This window comes from Tachypleus tridentatus, chromosome 7 (genome assembly GCF_004210375.1).
Source record: "Tachypleus tridentatus isolate NWPU-2018 chromosome 7, ASM421037v1, whole genome shotgun sequence".
NCBI classification, from domain to species: domain Eukaryota; kingdom Metazoa; phylum Arthropoda; class Merostomata; order Xiphosura; family Limulidae; genus Tachypleus; species Tachypleus tridentatus.
In genome coordinates, this window is record NC_134831.1 from 141,570,297 (window position 1) to 141,589,665 (window position 19,369).

At 31.4% G+C, this 19,369-nt stretch overlaps 1 protein-coding gene across 1 annotated transcript in view; it reads right to left on the reverse strand.

Moving 5' to 3' along the window:
• LOC143256763 (neural-cadherin-like) overlaps positions 1-19,369 on the reverse strand; it is a 325,327-nt gene that overhangs the window by 175,865 nt on the left and 130,093 nt on the right. The window contains exons 13-14 of the mRNA XM_076514416.1: positions 16,267-16,449; positions 14,764-14,950 (exon numbers count right to left, since the gene is read on the reverse strand). Coding sequence (XP_076370531.1) covers positions 14,764-14,950; positions 16,267-16,449 — 370 coding nt within the window. The remainder of the gene's footprint in view (positions 1-14,763; positions 14,951-16,266; positions 16,450-19,369) is intronic.

Here is a 19,369-nt window from a genome sequence, read left to right on the forward strand (position 1 = left end):
ATAAATCTTTTGCATTATTTCAGAATTTGTTTTTATTATTTTTCCAATACACTGTTTGTGTAATACATATAGGATGAAATCATCAATCATTCAGAGTACATTTTTATGTTAATATTGTATTCAGCGAAATGTGTATGTTATTTTTTACGCTTCTAACTCGGTTTTGAAGTTGTTGTTTTTTATATATCCTCTTTTTCGCGATAAATTACGATTGTTTTCTACAAACGTCTCATAAAAATGTATGAATTTATTTTAAGTATGAATTGAGTTGCTCGATAATGTGTATTTGGAAATAAATTACTAGGTTTGGTAAATTAAAAAGGATGATGTTCTTGTTGAATTTGGCTCAAAGCTACACGAGGACTATTTGCACTAGCCGTCCCTAATTTGGCAGTGTAAAAGTAGGGGAAAGGCAGATAGTCAGAACCACCCACCGCCAACTCTTGGACTACTCTTTTACCAGCCCGGCATGGTCAGGTGGTTACGACACTCAACTCGTAATTCGTTTTAAAGTGACGGTCAATCCCACTATTCGTTGCTAAAGGAATTTGTTTGTTTTTTAATTTTACGCAAAGCTACACGAGGGCTATCTGCGCTAGCCGTCCCTAATTTAGCAGTGTAAAACTAGAGGGAAGGCAAACTCTTAGGCTACTCTTTTACCAACGAAAAATAGGATTGACTGTAACATTATAGCGCCCCCACGGCTGAAAGAGCAAGCATGTTTGGTGTGATGGAGATTCGCGCACCTTAACCACCTAGCCCATATTAATGTAGTAAAAAAAAAGTGACGTTAAGTTATATTGCTGATTAAAAGTAAAAAAAAAAAAAAAAAATCTTTACCCTTTCTCGATTTATCTACTAGTTTATTTTACCATTTCAAAACTATAAAATAACATGGATCCAATAGTCGAATTATTCTTTATAATAATGAAAGTGAATGATACAGAGACTGAATCAATCAACCCCTTCAGAAAGTTCCAGTGTATTCTTCCTGCACTGTTTTTGAAGATAATTTATACTTCCAGGTTTTACATAGGTATTACTTCTTTTCATGATAAATAATGTTAATATTTTACGAGAAGTTAAAAGATCTTATGTAAACTGTTATGTACTTCGCCTTTGTTAGCTTCTCACTTCAAGGAGTCACATGGTTGCACTTTTTACGTCAACTCGTGATTTTAATAAGTTAAGCTGTTGCACTCTTTACCCTCTTCTGTCTAATTTTGTTTATTCTAATGCAAAATTATGATTGGTATTACCCGAAAAATCTCCAGCACTGAATATCTTTATGCAAAAAAGTTCACCAAAATGTCTCTATATACCCGTAGAAAACAAGTCTTAGTTTAGACCAAAGAACATTTACTAGATTCAAATCAACATAACATAAAACCAGCGAATATGTAAAATAAGTTCCTAAAACTGACTGCCTCACCTTTAACTGCATTCATAAATAAAACAGTTTGGATACTTGTACTTATTTTATTATACTTGGCTTTTGTAGCTCAGCTCTTCACTAACCTAGAGAGTTTGTAAGTGTGGCTTGTCTCTTCAAATTTTGTGTATTAATATTAACCACGTGATGACGAGAAATGTACTTGAAATAATAATATGTTCCCAGAACGGTTGGTATGGGCATTAAAATTTTAATTATAATAGAATACAGAAGGTCGAAACGTTGTTCTGTACTTTATTTTAATAAAAGTTTTAATACCGATACCAACTATTCTGAGAATATATTAATATTAACCTACTGTGACGCAATTATTTGATAAAGAACAATTTTGTGTATTGGAATTTTACAAAAATAGTTCAGTATGCTTGCCAGAAAGTTACTTATTTACAAATTTTCTGGCCCGGCATGGCCTAGCGGGTAAGGAGTGCGACTCGTAATCCGAGGGTCGCGGGTTCGCGCCCGCGTCGCGCTAAACATGCTCGCCCTCCCAGCCGTGGGGGTGTATAATGTGACGGTCAATCCCACTATTCGTTGGTAAAGAGTAGCCCAAGAGTTGGCGGTGGGTGGTGATGACTAGCTGCCTTCCCTCTAGTCTTACACTGCTAAATTAGGGACGGCTAGCACAGCTAGCCCTTGAGTAGCTTTGTGCGAAATTCCAAAACAAACATACAAATTTTCTGAACTTGGTGTGTCTTAAACTGTGGTAGCTTTAAAATGAATGTTTTTCAAATACTTATTTTTGATTAGTCATATCTCAGAGACATTTAGTATTAACACAAATTATTTTAAAATAAATATTCCTATATTACAAGTGCTTTAATTTCGCATAAATGAATTAGATTATTTGTGAATTTTAAAAGGAACAGTTTCTGGAAATTTCTTTTAAAAATAAATTAATTTACAAATGGAATTTAAGGTTTTTGATGAAATGTATTATTCACAACGAGTACCACTAGTGGTACAACGACAGGTATGCAGATTTCCTGGTGGTGGGAAGAGCACAGATAGACGTTTGTGTAGCTTTGTGTTTAATAACAAACAACAACACTACAGAGTCAAAACTGTAAGAAACAAACAAGGTACAATAAATAACAGAGATTAAAACAAAATATATAGTTTTATTCTGTCATACCGTATAATTATTCTGCAGGATGATTCATGTAGAAGGATAATTTTTCCACTTGTAACAGAAAGTAGTCACAAAGAGATATAATAATAATAAACTCAGATATGCTTGAAGTTATGTCACTCACTTTGTAACTTTGAAACCGTTAATAGGCTCGAACGTACTTTTACTCAAATGTTTGAAATGAGTGACATAACTTCAAGCATACCTGAGTTTACTATTATTATATCTCTTTGTGACTACTTTCTATTATAAGTGGAAAAAGTATCTTTCCGGATGAATCATCCTGTAGAATAATTATACGGTATGATAGAATGAAACTAGATATTTTGTTTTAATCTCTGTTATTTATTGTGACTTTATGCTATAAAGTGGTTAAAATTATTTTGAGAAAAACAAAACAGGTTTTATGACTACATACGTTACCTTCGGCATGGTATAACGTAATTAATATCCGTCTTTATCCCCAAAAAATATAATTTCAGATAACAGAGAATGCAATACAAACAATGTCGTAAATAAAATATAATAAAATATTAGTCATAGTCGGAAAATATTTCAATCAAGACAACAGAAGGCAAAGTACAAAGAAAATGCTTATTTGATAATTGCTGTGTAAAATACGTTGAAAGTCGCCCTATAGGCACAAAAAGATAGACGGCTATTTGAATAACCTGAAGTTACTAATTCAGAGCATTGGGAAATGTTATTGGATTTCGCTCAAGGGAAAAATATCTGTCATTTCTACGTCACTGGCGGAATAAAGACAAATTCTATTTGTTTGCTTAAGATATCTTGCTTAGTTTTCATCATAAAATCGATAAGATGACTTTCTAAACGAATCATGCACGACTGATGAACAAGAAAACATGAAAGCACTATTTGCAACTACTATGGAGAAGCATCTGGTGTGGAAAGTAATTCTTTAGTTATCAGTAAGGAAAAGAAGTTATTCAATACTGATTAAGATGTAAAAAATAAAAACAAGTTCCCTAAAGATATTTTAACCGTTACGAAAGTATAATCACCTAAACATTACTCCACTTAAACTATTGTTTTGATTAAAACAAAAGTGAAGGAAAAGATTTATAAAGCTTTATAACATGCAAATTCAGAAGTTTAAGTCACGTGTCTATTACAACCTCTTAGGGACTCTATGATGCTACTGTCCATATTAATTTTTAGTTGCCGTCAAGACTGAAAATGTTACAGTTCAATTTAATAACATTGGTTGTGTGACAGATATTAATAACACTGGATGTGTGACATATATTAATAACACTGGATGTGTGACAGATATTAATAACACTGGATGTGTGACAGATATTAATAACACTAGATGTGTTACAGATATTAATAACACTAGATGTGTGACAGATATTAATAACACTGGATGTGTGACAGATATTAATAACACTAGATGTGTTACAGATATTAATAACACTAGATGTGTGACAGATATTAATAACACTGTATTTGTGACAGATACTTCCAAATGAAGTACATTAAGTTTATTACTACCCTGTAGAGATTTATTATCAACCTGTTAATAATAACTATATTGCTTCGGTTTATGCCAGAATAAGCCAGAATGTGCCTACAAGGAAGCTGAATGTGATCGAAAAGAGTTGTTTTGTATTTGGGATTAAAATACTCGACCTGTATACGCAGTGGTTTTGCTAAATAACTTAAGTTAACATTTCTCTTCCCCTGACTGTTAGATAATGTTTTAACAATAAGAACCTTATAGTCTCCAGTGCATTGTGATAAATTCTCAAGAGCGTGAGTTTAAGGTTTCTGTAAACCGTGGAAACCGTCGTTTTTATGGAACAAAATGTTCCTTGTAGATGCACAACAAAACCTACTTTTTTCTAAAGTACTTCCAACCGATTTAGTAAACATATTCCCTGGAAACGCGCTTATATCGAAGCCAAAAAATAACAATAAAAGTTTTAGAAGTAATTTAAACAAAATGTGGATCACGTTATTCTCAGACTACCAGCACAATGGAAAGAAAACTACTAGAACACATTGTAGATCTGAGAACTTCTAACATGTCCTCTCAAAAACACAAAATTAATATTTGTGATTTCGTAATCTAGTTTGTTTGTTTGTTTACTTATAGCAAAGCTACATCTGGATATCTACTGAGTCCCCTGAGGGGTGATCCAGTTAAACGCAGAGTCTGTACATTCATCTACACAAGTACCTTCATTTCAAGATTTTACTGACTAGCTTTTTTTTCTAGTCGTCTTATCATCCCCTACACTAATCAAACATTTTTTTCTTTTAACAAACGAGTAAACTTTAATTGAACAAACTTCCTCTGTAACTTCACCTTGCGACACAAAATTAAACCTGAACGACATTCGAGAAATGATTAATTACCTCAAATGTCATTACTATGAGGTTATCGACGTGTAATTATATAATAATTCATAACTTATGGTAACAGACAAGTTTCACGGCCAATACTGTCTCTTCAGGTTAAAAAAGTTTGTTTGTTTGTTTTTGAATTTCGCGCAAAGCAACTTGAGGGCTATCTGCGCTAGCCGTCCCTAATTTAGCAGTGTAAAATTAGAGGGAAGGCAGCTAGACATCACCACTCACCGCCAACTCTTGAGCTACTCTTTTACCAAAGATAGTGAGACTGACGGTCACATTATAACGCCCCCACGGCTGAAAAGGCGAGCATGTTTGGGTTAAAAAAATAAATCGTAATAAATATTACTTAAAAACATAACCCTTTATATATATGCATGTGTGTATATATATACACGATATTATAGAAAACATTTTGCAAATTTAAATTTAAGAAAAAAACGCTATAATTTACTTAGTACAATTTAAGTATTGTAAACGAAAATGCTGTAGAGCTTTATAGTTTTTTGGCATGATAAACAGACGATCATCTCGCACCATCTGTCGGCAGAAGTAGAAGTTACAAAGTTAATTAGTATCGCTTGTTAAATGGTATTTGGTCTTTGTTTGAGAACAACCTTTGCCTAAATCATCATTTCAAAGTATACAACATTCAGTCAGTAATAGATACAATAAGTTACAATAAAATAAAATATGACAGGTCACAATTCAACAATTCAATTAATAAAATTAGATGGCCCGTGTATTTTCAATCAGTAATAAACTATTTCCACTTATTGGAGTAAAACTTACAAGACATATGAGAAATTATCAGAATATTTGATGTGAAAATAAACTGAACGATTTTAATTTCCTTTTGAAATCAGAAGCATTAAGCTGTCATTAATATTAGACTATTATATTTATAGAATTTATACTAAAACATACTCACATATATGTATGTATAATTAAACCAAAATCTGCATAAATAAAAGTGCAAAACGAAAAATAATTTAAGTTTTCGTATTTTAATTTTACTATTGGCTATATCCTACTATTTTCCTTTTACAGACAATATGTGGTGTTAGTATCAACGTATATTATTCTACAATTATCTGATAAAGAAAGAACTAATATTTTTTTGTTTTGTACTTTACGTAATACTATTAACAGAGTCATTTATGTAATAAATATGTTATTTTTAAGAGTATTATAAGTCTAAGAGAATAAAACATATGTCTAAAATATAGTAAAATACAACATAAGAAATAAAGTTGAAGATAAATTATAAAATTATGTTTCAAAATGTATTTTTCCGCAGCTTAACTGCTTTAGGGAAATATAATCTAAGAAATTCATTTTAATAAGAGCTGAAAATTATACGTTCGTTACAAAAGTGTCAGACACTTTAGATAAAAAGTCACGAAACTAGTATTCTGATATTCTGGTTATAAACCCAAAAGGAATACATTTAAAATGTTAGTTTATTTAATCATAAAAGAAGTCTACAAGGTTTTCAAACGTGATATATATCTAAATTCAATAATATTTTAATATCATTGATTTCTTCTTCATAAAGTCTTTCCAAAATATGCAACATAAAGCAAATTCATACTTGTTACATCAATATCAGATCATGAACAAGATAAATCCTCACCAGTGGAACGTAAAATATCTTTCCCTTATTTGATATATCTTTTAGCAAATAGTTCACATCGTTGTTATGTAAATTGAAAAAAGCTTATTTACTGGGTTTTATTTTAACCATAAATACTTTTATAAATAGTTCACATCGTTGTTATGTAAAATGAAATAAAGCTTATTTACTGGGTTTTATTTTAACCATAAATACTTTTATAAATGCTTACATAAAAATTAGCTTATTATTCTTGAAACCTTTCTCTAGATTTTTATCAACAAAGCTTCAAGTTCATCATTGGATATATCAATATTTTTACAATGAATATAAACATAGACCATGAATAACGCTACATAACACAAATTTTGTTCTTAGGTAGTACGTGTTATTTCTTAATTGCTTATGTTGTAAAAGTACAGAAAATGGCTGTCATTCCCTTCAAACTTTGCTTTTGTGACTTGGATAATGAAATTTAGAAATTAATCTATTTTATATGTAAAAACGGACAAATTTGCACATTTTCATTTATATAAGGTCTGATTAAAACAACATATGAATCAAGATTTGCATGTATTTATACTGAGATTATACAAAAATGAACAAAAATGCTCAGAAGTGAGTAGTTACGTATCAGCTCCCAGATATAGTTTCTTATTATATTTTCGTTATAAGCTCACAGGTCACAAGAACAAAGTTTGAAGAGAAAAATAGGTCTTTCCATTTACTTTAGGCACAAGCAATTGGGAAATAACACTTTCTGTCCAGGAATAAGAAAAAGTAAAAATTTTGTAAAGTAAGATTATATTCTTATTTAATGAACAAGTTTTGTTAACTGAACAAGAATAGTGTTTTCAACATATTAATTTTTTTAGTCGTTTCTCTCTGTTGCCAGGTACTGTAATACAAATATATGTTTCTTCTGCTAATCTTTTAAAAATATTCTGTTTAGTATGTTTCTGATACTTCAAATATTAAGGTGGAATTTTTGGCTCATGGTCATGAACTAAATTTTCATTATTTTTCCTTTAATTATACAACAATAAATGATAAATATTTTCTACTCCTTTCAAGAATAAATTGGTTTTATCATTAAAATTATTTAACATTTTATATGTTTTCTTCTTCTAAAAGCATTATGTAAATTAACAATTAATGATGTAAAAGATGTAATTATCGAAGAGATAATTGGGATGAATATTGGAACCTGAAAATTTCAGTTGACGAAAGGCATTAATTTATAACAATTTTAATGCTAAATCTATAATGCTACAAGAAACTTGTGACAATATGAATATAACGTTGCAGATATTAAGCTGTATTAACATGGAATATTTGAATATAAACAACGTTTAAACTCAAATAAATGTTTTTGGATCATTTTTAAAATACATTTTCTACAGAATTATTATGATCTTTAAAATAGCTTTTAAATTTAAACAAAAATAAAATATTTTGAAATTATTTATAAAATATCACTATGTGATTTCACAATTTTATAAATTCCACCAACATTAGGTCTTTCCAACAGATAATATTTCTACAATAGATTTCCTACTAGTTTCTGTCCCAAAATGTTTTAAGCTTTCCAAATTTGTGGAAATTAAACACCTCTCGTAAAGTTGTTAAATTTTATTTGTAACAGATTTACCAATATACATTTATTTTAGTGCCTACACTTGTTTCTGTTTAGTTTTCTTTTTGCATGTGACGTATATTCTTGACTGAGTATTGCGCAAGTCCCACCTGTTTTCGGAATTTGTAGAAGATTCTTGAAAGTGAGAAGCAACAGTATTTGTTTTACAAAAACGTTGGCGCGTTTCCAAACATTGTTGAAACTTCGAGGAACTGTATAAACTGTATAAAAACCGACGCGCCGAGAGACAAGAGATTACAATACGTAAGAAAATTTTTACTTTTTTTGTTCCTGGGCAGAAAGTGTTATTTCCCAATTGCTTATCCCTAAAGTAAATGGAAAAACCTAATTTTCTCTTTAAACTTCGCTTTTGTGACCTGGGAGCATATAACGAAAACATGATGGTAAACTATATTTGAGGGCTGATACGTGAAAATGTCGCAAAAACTACTCACTTCTAAACAATTTTGTATAACTTTAGTATAAATACATGTACATCTTGATTCATATGTTGTTTTATTCAGACGTTATGCAAATGAAAATGTGCAAATTTGCCCGTTTTAACATAGAAAATAGGTTAATTTCTAAATTTCATAATCCAGGTCACAAAAGCAAAGTTTGAAGAGAATAATAGCCATTTTTTGTACTTTTACAACATAAGCAATTAAGAAATACACATACTATTCAGGAACAAAATTTGTGGTACATAGTGTTATTATTGGTTAGTTACAGTCAGTACGCTATAGGCCTAGGAAGTTATAATTTTGATTAAAGTCTATTAATCAGAAAACTACAAAATTTACCAGAAACGTTTATAGATTTAGAATGTTACAAAGTGTTCAACTTCAGTGAATTACTTTGGGCGTTAGAATTTCTACGATGACATAAAATATCTTCTTCAGTAAGCATCGTTAAGCCAAACAAGGACTAATGAGGTGCAAAAATATCAACTCGAAATTAATTTGTTCGTCATGGACTTGGATCACCGATAAAAAATTCAGTTCTATACCGGATATAAGACTCAGTATTGTCTGTAAGTTTGTAAAACTCCTGTATATATACCATCGTTTATAATAAGTATTAGTAACAACCGTTATTATAAATTTTCTTGTTTTCTCGTTCGTATATTAAAATATATTTGTGATAAAAAAAGCAAATTGTGTGTATCAGTCTTGTTGGCAAATATCATAAATTTAACATTTAATTAACTTATAAATTAAAATTAAAACTTCCAGTTGTTTGAGATAGTGTTACGTTAACGTTGGTAACATATTAAATTGGAGACTCGTCCGAAATAAATTATAATACGTAACATACTGACAAAAATTATCTTATTTTCTCGACAAATTATCATAAAAAATGTTTATATTAACCTAAATCTTCTTTATTTCCATTCACTCAAAATACGTAACGTACATAATATCAAGTAATAATCGACTGAAAATGACAGTATTATAATATTATAAAATTTTCCATAATGACGAAACATATTTTTGTCACTCCTCTTAAGAATGAAATAATGTGATTGTTTTATTTTTTGAAATATAATTTTAAGTATACAAGAAACAACGAAAATTTAATTATCAAATAAATCCATTTTACACTTTTCTTTTTGTAGATGCAAATATCAATATTGTTTATAAATGTCTTGTTTCTATATACATGTCTTGAAAGCGTATCTTCTAGTGAATCTAAGTTCGAACATATCTTTAGCTTCATTTCAGTAGTTTTTTATTAGCTTCATTTTAATTTATTATTCATTAAATTTTAAACTTTTACATATCTTAGTGGGGAATTGTTTACTTTTAAGACACGTGTTGGGAAACATAATAAAATAAAAATCTGAAGTCTTTTGATTTCTTTATAATGCACGTCATGAAGTAAATATTTTGGAATTTTGCTTCTGTATATGAATAACATCACTTGAATTGTACTTTCACATATGCGTTGTTATGATAGGGACATATTTTATTTTATTTACACTGCATCTTATACAATCGAAAAACTTACAGGATATTATTTGTAACATATGTGGGTATCAAACCATTCACTCTGCTCAAACATTTCATAATGGTAATAATAATATGAATATATAAAAAAAAAGATTTTCGCATTGTTAGTCTGTAGACCTATCGTTGGCCCACCAAAGTACAATATTTTTATTCAACACTATAATTTCGCTATTCTTTGAATATGATTCAGTATTATAATAAATAATAATCTCGAGAGTGGCATAATTTTTCCTAACATTTGATAGATTTTTGTTTACTTTTTTAACAGAAAACACGGCCCAGCATGGCCGGGTGCTTAAGGCACACGACTCGTAATATAAAGGTCGTGGGTTCGAATTCCCGTCACATCAAACATGCTCGCCCTTTCAGTCGTGGGGGCGTTATAATGTGACGGTCAATCCCACTATTCCTTGGTAAAAGAGTAGCCCAAGAGTTGGCGGTGGGTGGTGATGACTTGCTACCTTCCCTGTAGTCTAACAATGCTAAATTATAAATGGCTAATGCAGATAGCCCTCGTGTAGCGTAGCTCAAAATTCAAAACAAACCAAACAGAAAACAGCATTATAAGATATTAAGAAACATTCCATATTATAATCGCTTTAGATGGTCATTTTTGTTGAGCAGATCTGAAAACAAAATAAGATGAAAATGTTAAGCTATTGTTTCTTGGTCTACGTCTATATGTAAATTTATTTTTATACTTTCGTACAGCACTTTAACACAAATTAGGTGTGTGAACTGATCTTGTCCACCTCATACCTACTCATTTATTGAGGAAGGTCTGATTTAATCAGCAAGAACAAAACAAAATAGAACGTCTTTAATGTTATTTAAGTCATCTCGGTTTTTGCAGTCGATATAATATAATGGAAAAAACCAAAAACAGGTGTCTTCTGATGCGATGGAATAACTGGAAATGTACAACTACAACTACTTCGCTTCGACTTTCTTGTTTTTAAATCTGCAAAATTTATAGCTAGTAGAAGCAATGTTTTTAATGTTTGTCCTTTTGGATTCATGTACATCAGAAACTAAAATCAGTCATATCTCGAAGAAAGTGTGCACCATTCACCGTTCACGCTGTTCTGTCAAATGTCTGAATTACTAAAAAAGCGGAACGTATTTTTACTATGTCCTTTTTACATTTTTGTTATGTCAGAGTTATTAATTTATCAAAATATTGCGAGAAAATAGGCTAGTACTAAAATATTATTACATGATAGAAGCTGTTTAAGTGGTTTACGTTTAAGTTTTTTTTTCCCAAGTTCGTTTAAAACAAGAAGACAATTATTTTGAAGATGTACAGATGTACATAACTAAACTAAAGTATTGTAATTATTTAAAGATAAAAGGTAAATTAAATAAAAAAATTAGTTATTACATATTTTGAAGCCGTGTATCTCCAGATTGTTTGTATCTATTACACATAATACACTTTCAAACTAGATATTGTTTCCCCACTGTGTATATGATTTTACCTTAATGTGCAAAGATAATTTCCCAAATAAAAGAAAAGGAAAATATCTAAAATCAGAAAAGTAGTAGTTGAAACAGAAAGCCACCGAAAGAGATGCGCTTGCGCTGAGGCTGGAATTTAAGACGTCCCTACTTAACGCTCAATTGGACTAAGGATGTTGGTTATTACACGTTTTATACCAAGCAAACAAAAGAAAATCAAATGGATCACAAAATGTATCTCACAATTAAAAAGATCAGATAGAAATATTCTAAGTAGTATTTATACTAAGTTGATTAGTGATATTTCTTGTATTCTATCCTGTTATTAAGCTCAACATCATTTGTTAAAGTGATGTCTTTGTAGCTTATGCATACTACAAGAGGTATACTCTTTGTAGTTCTAGATAAAAGAAAAACTTTGCTCTTTCTACTAAGTTACAGTTATATAATAAAGATGCACACTTGAAATAAATAAAGCAACTTAAAACTGGTGCATATTCCCTGAGATTGTTCCGTTTCAAGAGTAAATAAAAACACGCTAATAGCAAAATATGTTCTTCTTTCTTGTTTTTGACGTTAGTAGTCATACTGTGTTGTAGGCTACAGAGCACGTAATTCTTCTCGTGATTCACAACATACACACGTTTTATCGACTTCTGGATAGTACAAACAGGAACGTTAAACGTCCTTTATGTGACGTCATTTTAATATCCACTGACTGACTGGCAGACAATACACTACTGTATGGTGGTGTAAATCATTATAACAGGTGATCCCTCCAAGCGGTCTTCGGCCCTCTTTCAGGAAAATTAAAGCAAAATGTGGAATAATAACTAAAAGCATGTAAAACCGATAACAACGACTTGTATTAGTAGCTTCTATCTACTCTGAAGAACTTGTGGATGTCAGGTGTGGCTCATTTTTAATACGTCAATCACCCAGTTCTTAGATGATATTTTACTGTGTATTTATAACACACATGATTAGTAACATTAAAAATCAGTCTTTAAACAAATATTATTGATAATTTTCCTTATTTCACACCCTTTAATGTGCATTACTTTCTTGTGTTATTTTTATGGGATTAAATATTATAGCACATGGTTACACTTTGTTTGTGATAAAAATGTTTAATCCTAGAAATACCGATGGTTCTTGGCCCCATCGACGTTTTAAAGACAATTAGATAAATGTTACATGTATCAACTTGTTTGTGGGTCGTGACTATTGACTACAAGATCCCTAATGAGTAAGAAAAATATTTAGTCAAAAATATCACTCATGTTCCAATTAATTGTATTAATTACAGTTGGTCCTCTTCTGTATTTCAAATATAATATAAGCAGTCTTTCCTAAAGTTCTTGATCAGTTGTTTTGTTTTAAACTGAGTACTGTAACATACAAAAACATAAAACTGGTCAATATTATATGACAGCAACATTAGTAGGTAACTGTATAATACAATAGTCAATCACTTCACAGCTCACAAAACAAAACTGCAAAAGGAACTAACAAAATTTTGTTCCATATTTAACTGGAACAAATATTTGTTATAGCTTAAAATTTCACCTTTCTTTTACTTGGCTTTTATAACAAACGTTCTTGAACGTTTCAACCAATCCCAAAAGGCACAGAACTACAACCAAGAGCTTAAATTTCACCAATCGATAGCAATATCTCCATACACTAATCACACTTTAAAGTTCATTTCTAGCTCTACCAAATACTGTATGCATCCGCAGTACGTTAAATAAAACAGGAGGATAAGAAAGGATGCTACAGACCACAAGATGAGAAAGTAGAAATTCTAGACAAAATAATTATTTTTGTGTAATTACTTTGTTATCTGTACCAACTTACTGCCTGCTGTAATTAATGTTTTCCTTATTTTTAAAATTGCAGGTGACTTTTGGCACTGATAGAAATAAACTTGCTCGTACAACACAAGACCCAGAGGAAATGTAACCGTGTGAACTTGAGACAATACTACTTACCAGCGACGTTGGAGGTCTCTAGCAGAAAGATATGATACTATATTGGAAAATGATTTGAAAAAGTCCATATGCGTTATAGAACGTGTAGAAAGGTGCATAGGTGTACGAATGCATTGTGTTATTCAGTTTCCTTGGATTGTTACGTAATGAATCATTGCTTTAAATGGCGAACAATAGGTTATCTGACAACAACGTTTGTGACAGATAAATAATAACATGGTCATCTACTTTCCTTTCTGGACTGTTACTTATTTTTACCTGCTCATTAATAAAGAATTACTTTGAACCTAAAAGAATGTATTTTTAATGTGTCCTTTACAACTAGAGCTTAAATATTCAGTCGTAGTAGCAGATTAAGTGAGTCAGTGTTGTCAAAGTTTCATTTTGATAGTTAATATAGGCGTGTGAAAAACGTCACACATTAAATTTATTAATGAATATTCTTCAATGATAAGCTCAGTAGCAGGAACATAATTAAATCTCCTTTCTAGACTTGGCTAATACATATTTACCCAATTCATGGAAATCGTGTGTATGTGTACTGATGAGACATATTAGCTGTTGGTACGTGTTTACGAAACATTACAAAATTCTACGAATTGAAACTTCTTGAAGTTGTGTTGGTTTTAATAACGGATTTTCAATATTTCAGCTACGTAGATTTCAAAAATAATATACATTTTTCTATTAACTGAAGAAAATAGAAGAACATTGATGTAACGAATACGCATCATCATTCATCCTGAATTTTGTATGTGAAATCTACGTCTTTTGGTTTCAAAACTACGTGTTGTGGTCTTTCTTTCATGTATTTGGTTATGAAATTTTGTCAAAAATCCATACGTGATGAAGGACGATATATATCAGTTTAGGATTCAGCGTATAGGAACCACCGTAAAACATGAACAATTTCAAGGCAGTAAAACCATCGCAGGCCTGTATTAGTAATGACAAAGCGAAGGTCATCTATTAAATCCATCGTTAATAAAAAACACATTTAAGATGCAATACTTGTTTTGCACAGCATCGATGTGCAAGTAATTTTAAGATAAACCAGGTACTAATAAATATTATCCAAAGTCCTTACCTTTATTTGGCTTGGGCGTGCCAAATTTCTCGTGAGGTCGATCTGAGAGAGCTCCATCTTCAGCAGAAACCTTAATAGCATAGGCCTGCTTCACTTCTCGATCGAATTCAATTTTCGTATAAATAACACCTGATTCTTTGTCAATGCTGAAATATTCATCATCGCCCTCTTCGATTTTGTAATAAACCTGGAAACATCCGTAAAGCGCAGAAATTTATATTACAATTAAATGCCAATAAAAGACAGATGGACTGTAAAAACTGTTAAAAATCCTTCGCTTAATAATTTTTACAGTCGCAATAATTCCACTTAATAAGGATTTACGAGTCATTCTCTTATTCACACAGCTAATCTGAAACTTTCAGACGCATTTCATATTAATTAAAATTAACAGTCCTCTTGGTATGTTGGAAAATGGCCTATTTGAAACATTATATAAATTTTCAAATTGTTAAACTTACTTTAAAGTGGCCCAGCATGGCCAGGTGGGTTAAGGCGTTCGACTCGTAATCTAAGGTTCGTGGGTTTGAATCCCGGTTGCACCAAACATGCTTGCCCTTTCAGCCGTGGGGCGTTATAATGTAACGTTCAATCCCACTATTCCTTGGTAAAAGAGTAGCCCAAGAGTTGGCGGTGGGTGGTGATAACTAGTTACCTTCCCTCTAGTCTTACACTGCTAAATAAGAGACGGCTAGCGCAGGTAGCCCTCGTGTATCTTTGCGCAAAATTCAAAAAACAAATTTAAAGTTCGTAAGTTTCGTACGGCGAATTTTATTGTGCTGCTACTGCTGTCAAAATAATTCAGATATCAAATTTCATTTCGTGAAAGAAAAAAAATTAAAAATCCTGTAGACTGGTTGCTTGTATTTCAATGTGGTCATTCAACGCTCCTTCGATCAACCACTAAAAATCAGTCCTGAATACAGAAACTGTTTCAAAGAGATCTTAAAATTGCCAGAAACAGAATCTTGCTAGATTGGATAAAAATGATGTTGTTTTTGTATTTTAGTTTTTATGAATCACACGTTTTTTTCTGCTCATATACAGTTCAACTGTGCTTAAAATAACTATTGTATTTAAATGATCTTGAAATACTTTATACGTTAACCCTAAGCATAACGTACAAGCCATCTGCCATCTGTAAAAATAAAGCAAAAACTCTCAACATTATCAATAGATGGCAGCACAAAGTTTTAAAAAAATTATTCTCTGACAGCAAAGCCACATCGGGCTATCCGCTGAGTCCACAGTAATAAAAATAAAATAGCATACATTGAAAAAAAATCAGTCGAAATATTACCTAGCAGAAGATATTTTACGATTACAAATTCAAATTATGTAATAACAATTTCAAATGAATTATAATAGAAAATTTTCAATCTTAAAACGAATTCCTTGAAATTCAGTAAAATCTATATCTCCATTGAAACTTTTATGAAGTGTAATAACAAAAAATATATTATCGCGTTCTACGCCGATTTTGGGTATAATAGAAATTAATACCTTATTATTTGGATATGTCCCGTCCTTATCAACAGCAGTCACAGTGGTCACTTTAGTCATTGGAGGCATGCCTTCTAATACCGTTTCTTGTTCCGTTTCAATAAATAAAGGTATTTCATCGTTAACGTCTTCAAGAGTGATAAAAACTGTACATTCTGATGCCATGACGTTTCTTCCATTATTCTACAAAACATATATACATGAAACAGACTGAGAGCTAGAGTTTAACTAATAAAATTCACCAAAGTACACTGAATTAATAATTAAATACTCAATGATTTAATTAATAATCAAATGCTCAATACATTTAATTAATAATTAAATACAAGTTACATCAATTATATAACTACTAAACTTTTTTCTATCTTAAGCTATTAATATTGGACAAGACTGAATAAGTTTACTTATCCTATTTTCATAACACATATTTTGCTCAGTATTTGAGAATAAAATGTAATAAAGAATAATCTACAGATGAAAGAATAATTATTTTACGGTTATGTTTGAATCTGAGTAAAGACTATTTCTGTTCACAGATTTCAAAGTTATTTGGTCACCAAGACCAACTGTTTTGTTTGTTTTTTGTCTAGAACACGACTATCTGCACATTGTTTTTAATTCAAAATCGTACATTCACAAACCAAGTTGATAACAACTGTCAAGATTACATGTCAGTCTATAAAATAAGATCTTTACTGTATTCTATATGAACATGGGAGTGTAACGAAGACTATGACGTAAAATAATGTGTACCGAGTGGTTATGCAGTGTGTCGTGCCATATAATAAGTTATGATACCATGCTTTCTTCACAAACATAAAGTTTTAGTACAAAGAGTGGTTTTGTTTTCATTGGATGTAAGTATATTAATACATACATTCATACACACAAGCATATACAGCTTAGTTTGATTCTCATATTAACTGACATGTAATCACAATAATACGGTCCCATCCAATAACCTGAATGTGTTCTGAAAGACAGAATAATTTGGACTATTCAGTTTTTACAATCGAAACTGTATGACCATCTTTAACACAATTATATTTGTTGCTCTGCCTCATTATACTTAAATGTGGAAATCAAGTTAGTTTCTTTTCAATTACAATGATTGTATTAATTGGATTTGCTTTTAAACATTGCAACTTATATGATCCTACGAGGAATAGCTGAATTCATATAATCAACTAAAGAGTTCGTCAACTTTGGCATCAGTTTTAATATTTGTTCTTGTCTCTTAAATGACTTTATATTCAACAAAACAATGCTTGAACAAGAATTTATTCGAATCAAATTAAAGGGCCCGGCATGGCCAGGTGGTTAAGGTACTCGACTCGTAATATGAGGGTCGCGGGTTCGAATTCCCATCACACCAAACATGCTCGCCCTTTCAGCCATAGGGGCGTTATAATGTGACGATTAATCCTACTATTTGTTAGTAAAAGAATAGCCAAAGAGTTGACGGTGGGTGGTGATGACGAAGTGCTTTCCCTCTAGTCTTACACTGCTAAGTTAGGGACGGCTAGAGCAGATAGCCCTCGTGTAGCTTTGTGCCAAATTCAAACAAATTAAAAAACGTATTTCGGACTCACTTAATTTCAGATGAGAACTTAAATGTTTTTAATTATTTTCTTTAGCTCGTAAACAACTCCAGAGACATTTTTATAAAGTCACATGAGGATTACCTGCGCAAGCTGTCCATAATTTAGCAGTGAAAGAATAGAGAGAAGATATTTAGTTGTAATCACTCACCGTCAACTCTTGAGCTACACTTTTAAGAAAAGTTGTGTTGACCGTCACGGTGTCACGCCTCCACAACAGAACGTGCAAGCATGTTTGGGAGGACAAGGAGTAAAAACAGCGCCCCTCAGATTGAGAGTTAAACGCCCTAACCACCTGATCATATCAGCTCTTTAATATGGGTACAATACACGAAAGTACACCACTCGCAATCTGCGGGTCCCAGGTGTGAATTTCTTCACCCAAAACGTTCGTCAATTTACCCGTGGATACCCGTTAAAATCCTACTATTCGTTGGTTTAAAAAAATGGACCAAAAATTGGCGGTGAGTGATATTAACTATTTACCTTCTTTCTAGTCTATCATTTCAAATTTGGCCCTGCATGGCCAAGCGTGTTAAGGCGTGCGACTCGTAATCTGAGGGGCGCGGGTTCGCATCGCGTTTGCACCAAACATGCTCGCCCTTTCAACCGTGGGGACGTTATAATGTGACGGCCAATCCCACTATTCGTTTGTAAAAGAGTAGCTCAAGAGTTGGCGGTGGGTGGTGATGACTAGCTGCTTTCCCTCTAGTCATACACTGCTAAATTAGGGACGGCTAACACAGATAGCCCTCGAGTAGCTTTGTGCGAAATTCCAAAACAAACAAACATTTCAAATTTAAGAAAGGCTAGCTTAGATAGCTCTTGAGTAGTTTTTCACGAAATTCAGTAAAACACAAAAACAGACATAATAAGCTTTATTGGTCTTATATTCACATATTTGTGATGTTTTATATTTTTAATCATGGTCTAGCCGGTAAAACTATCTGCCATTTATTAATTATTATTAATTTATTAATTTTTAGCTTCATTAATTTACTGACTTCGGCTAATTTTAACTTATATTGAGCAGGAAGATGTTTAAATTTTCATAAGCATTATGAAAAATAGCTAATCCATTGTCTTTATTGCACTAATTAATTTTAAAATGTCAATTTACTAGAGCTTAAAATTAATTATTTGTAAATTTCTAGGACATTCCTAGTAAATTAATTAATGTTTGGTCTTCAGAACACACTTTCAAAAATATCACACTCTGTTTTACAAAGTATATCGTGATCTTGCTATAGGAAGACATTGTGAGTGATTATTATATCAGTAAAATAATAACAATTTATAATAAAACATAGAACGATTAAGATGAAGCAGAATTTAATATTAAAGTCTTAGAAAAATCTTAAGTTGGTAAACCAAAGCTCTTGCTACTTTTCTAAGTATCCTTTATCGCATACCGTTAGAGACTAGTAGGATAACGTGCTTTTTGGTGACTGAAAATTTGTGAAGTTGTCATTATGCAGCAATGAAAGATCATAAGGCAAAAT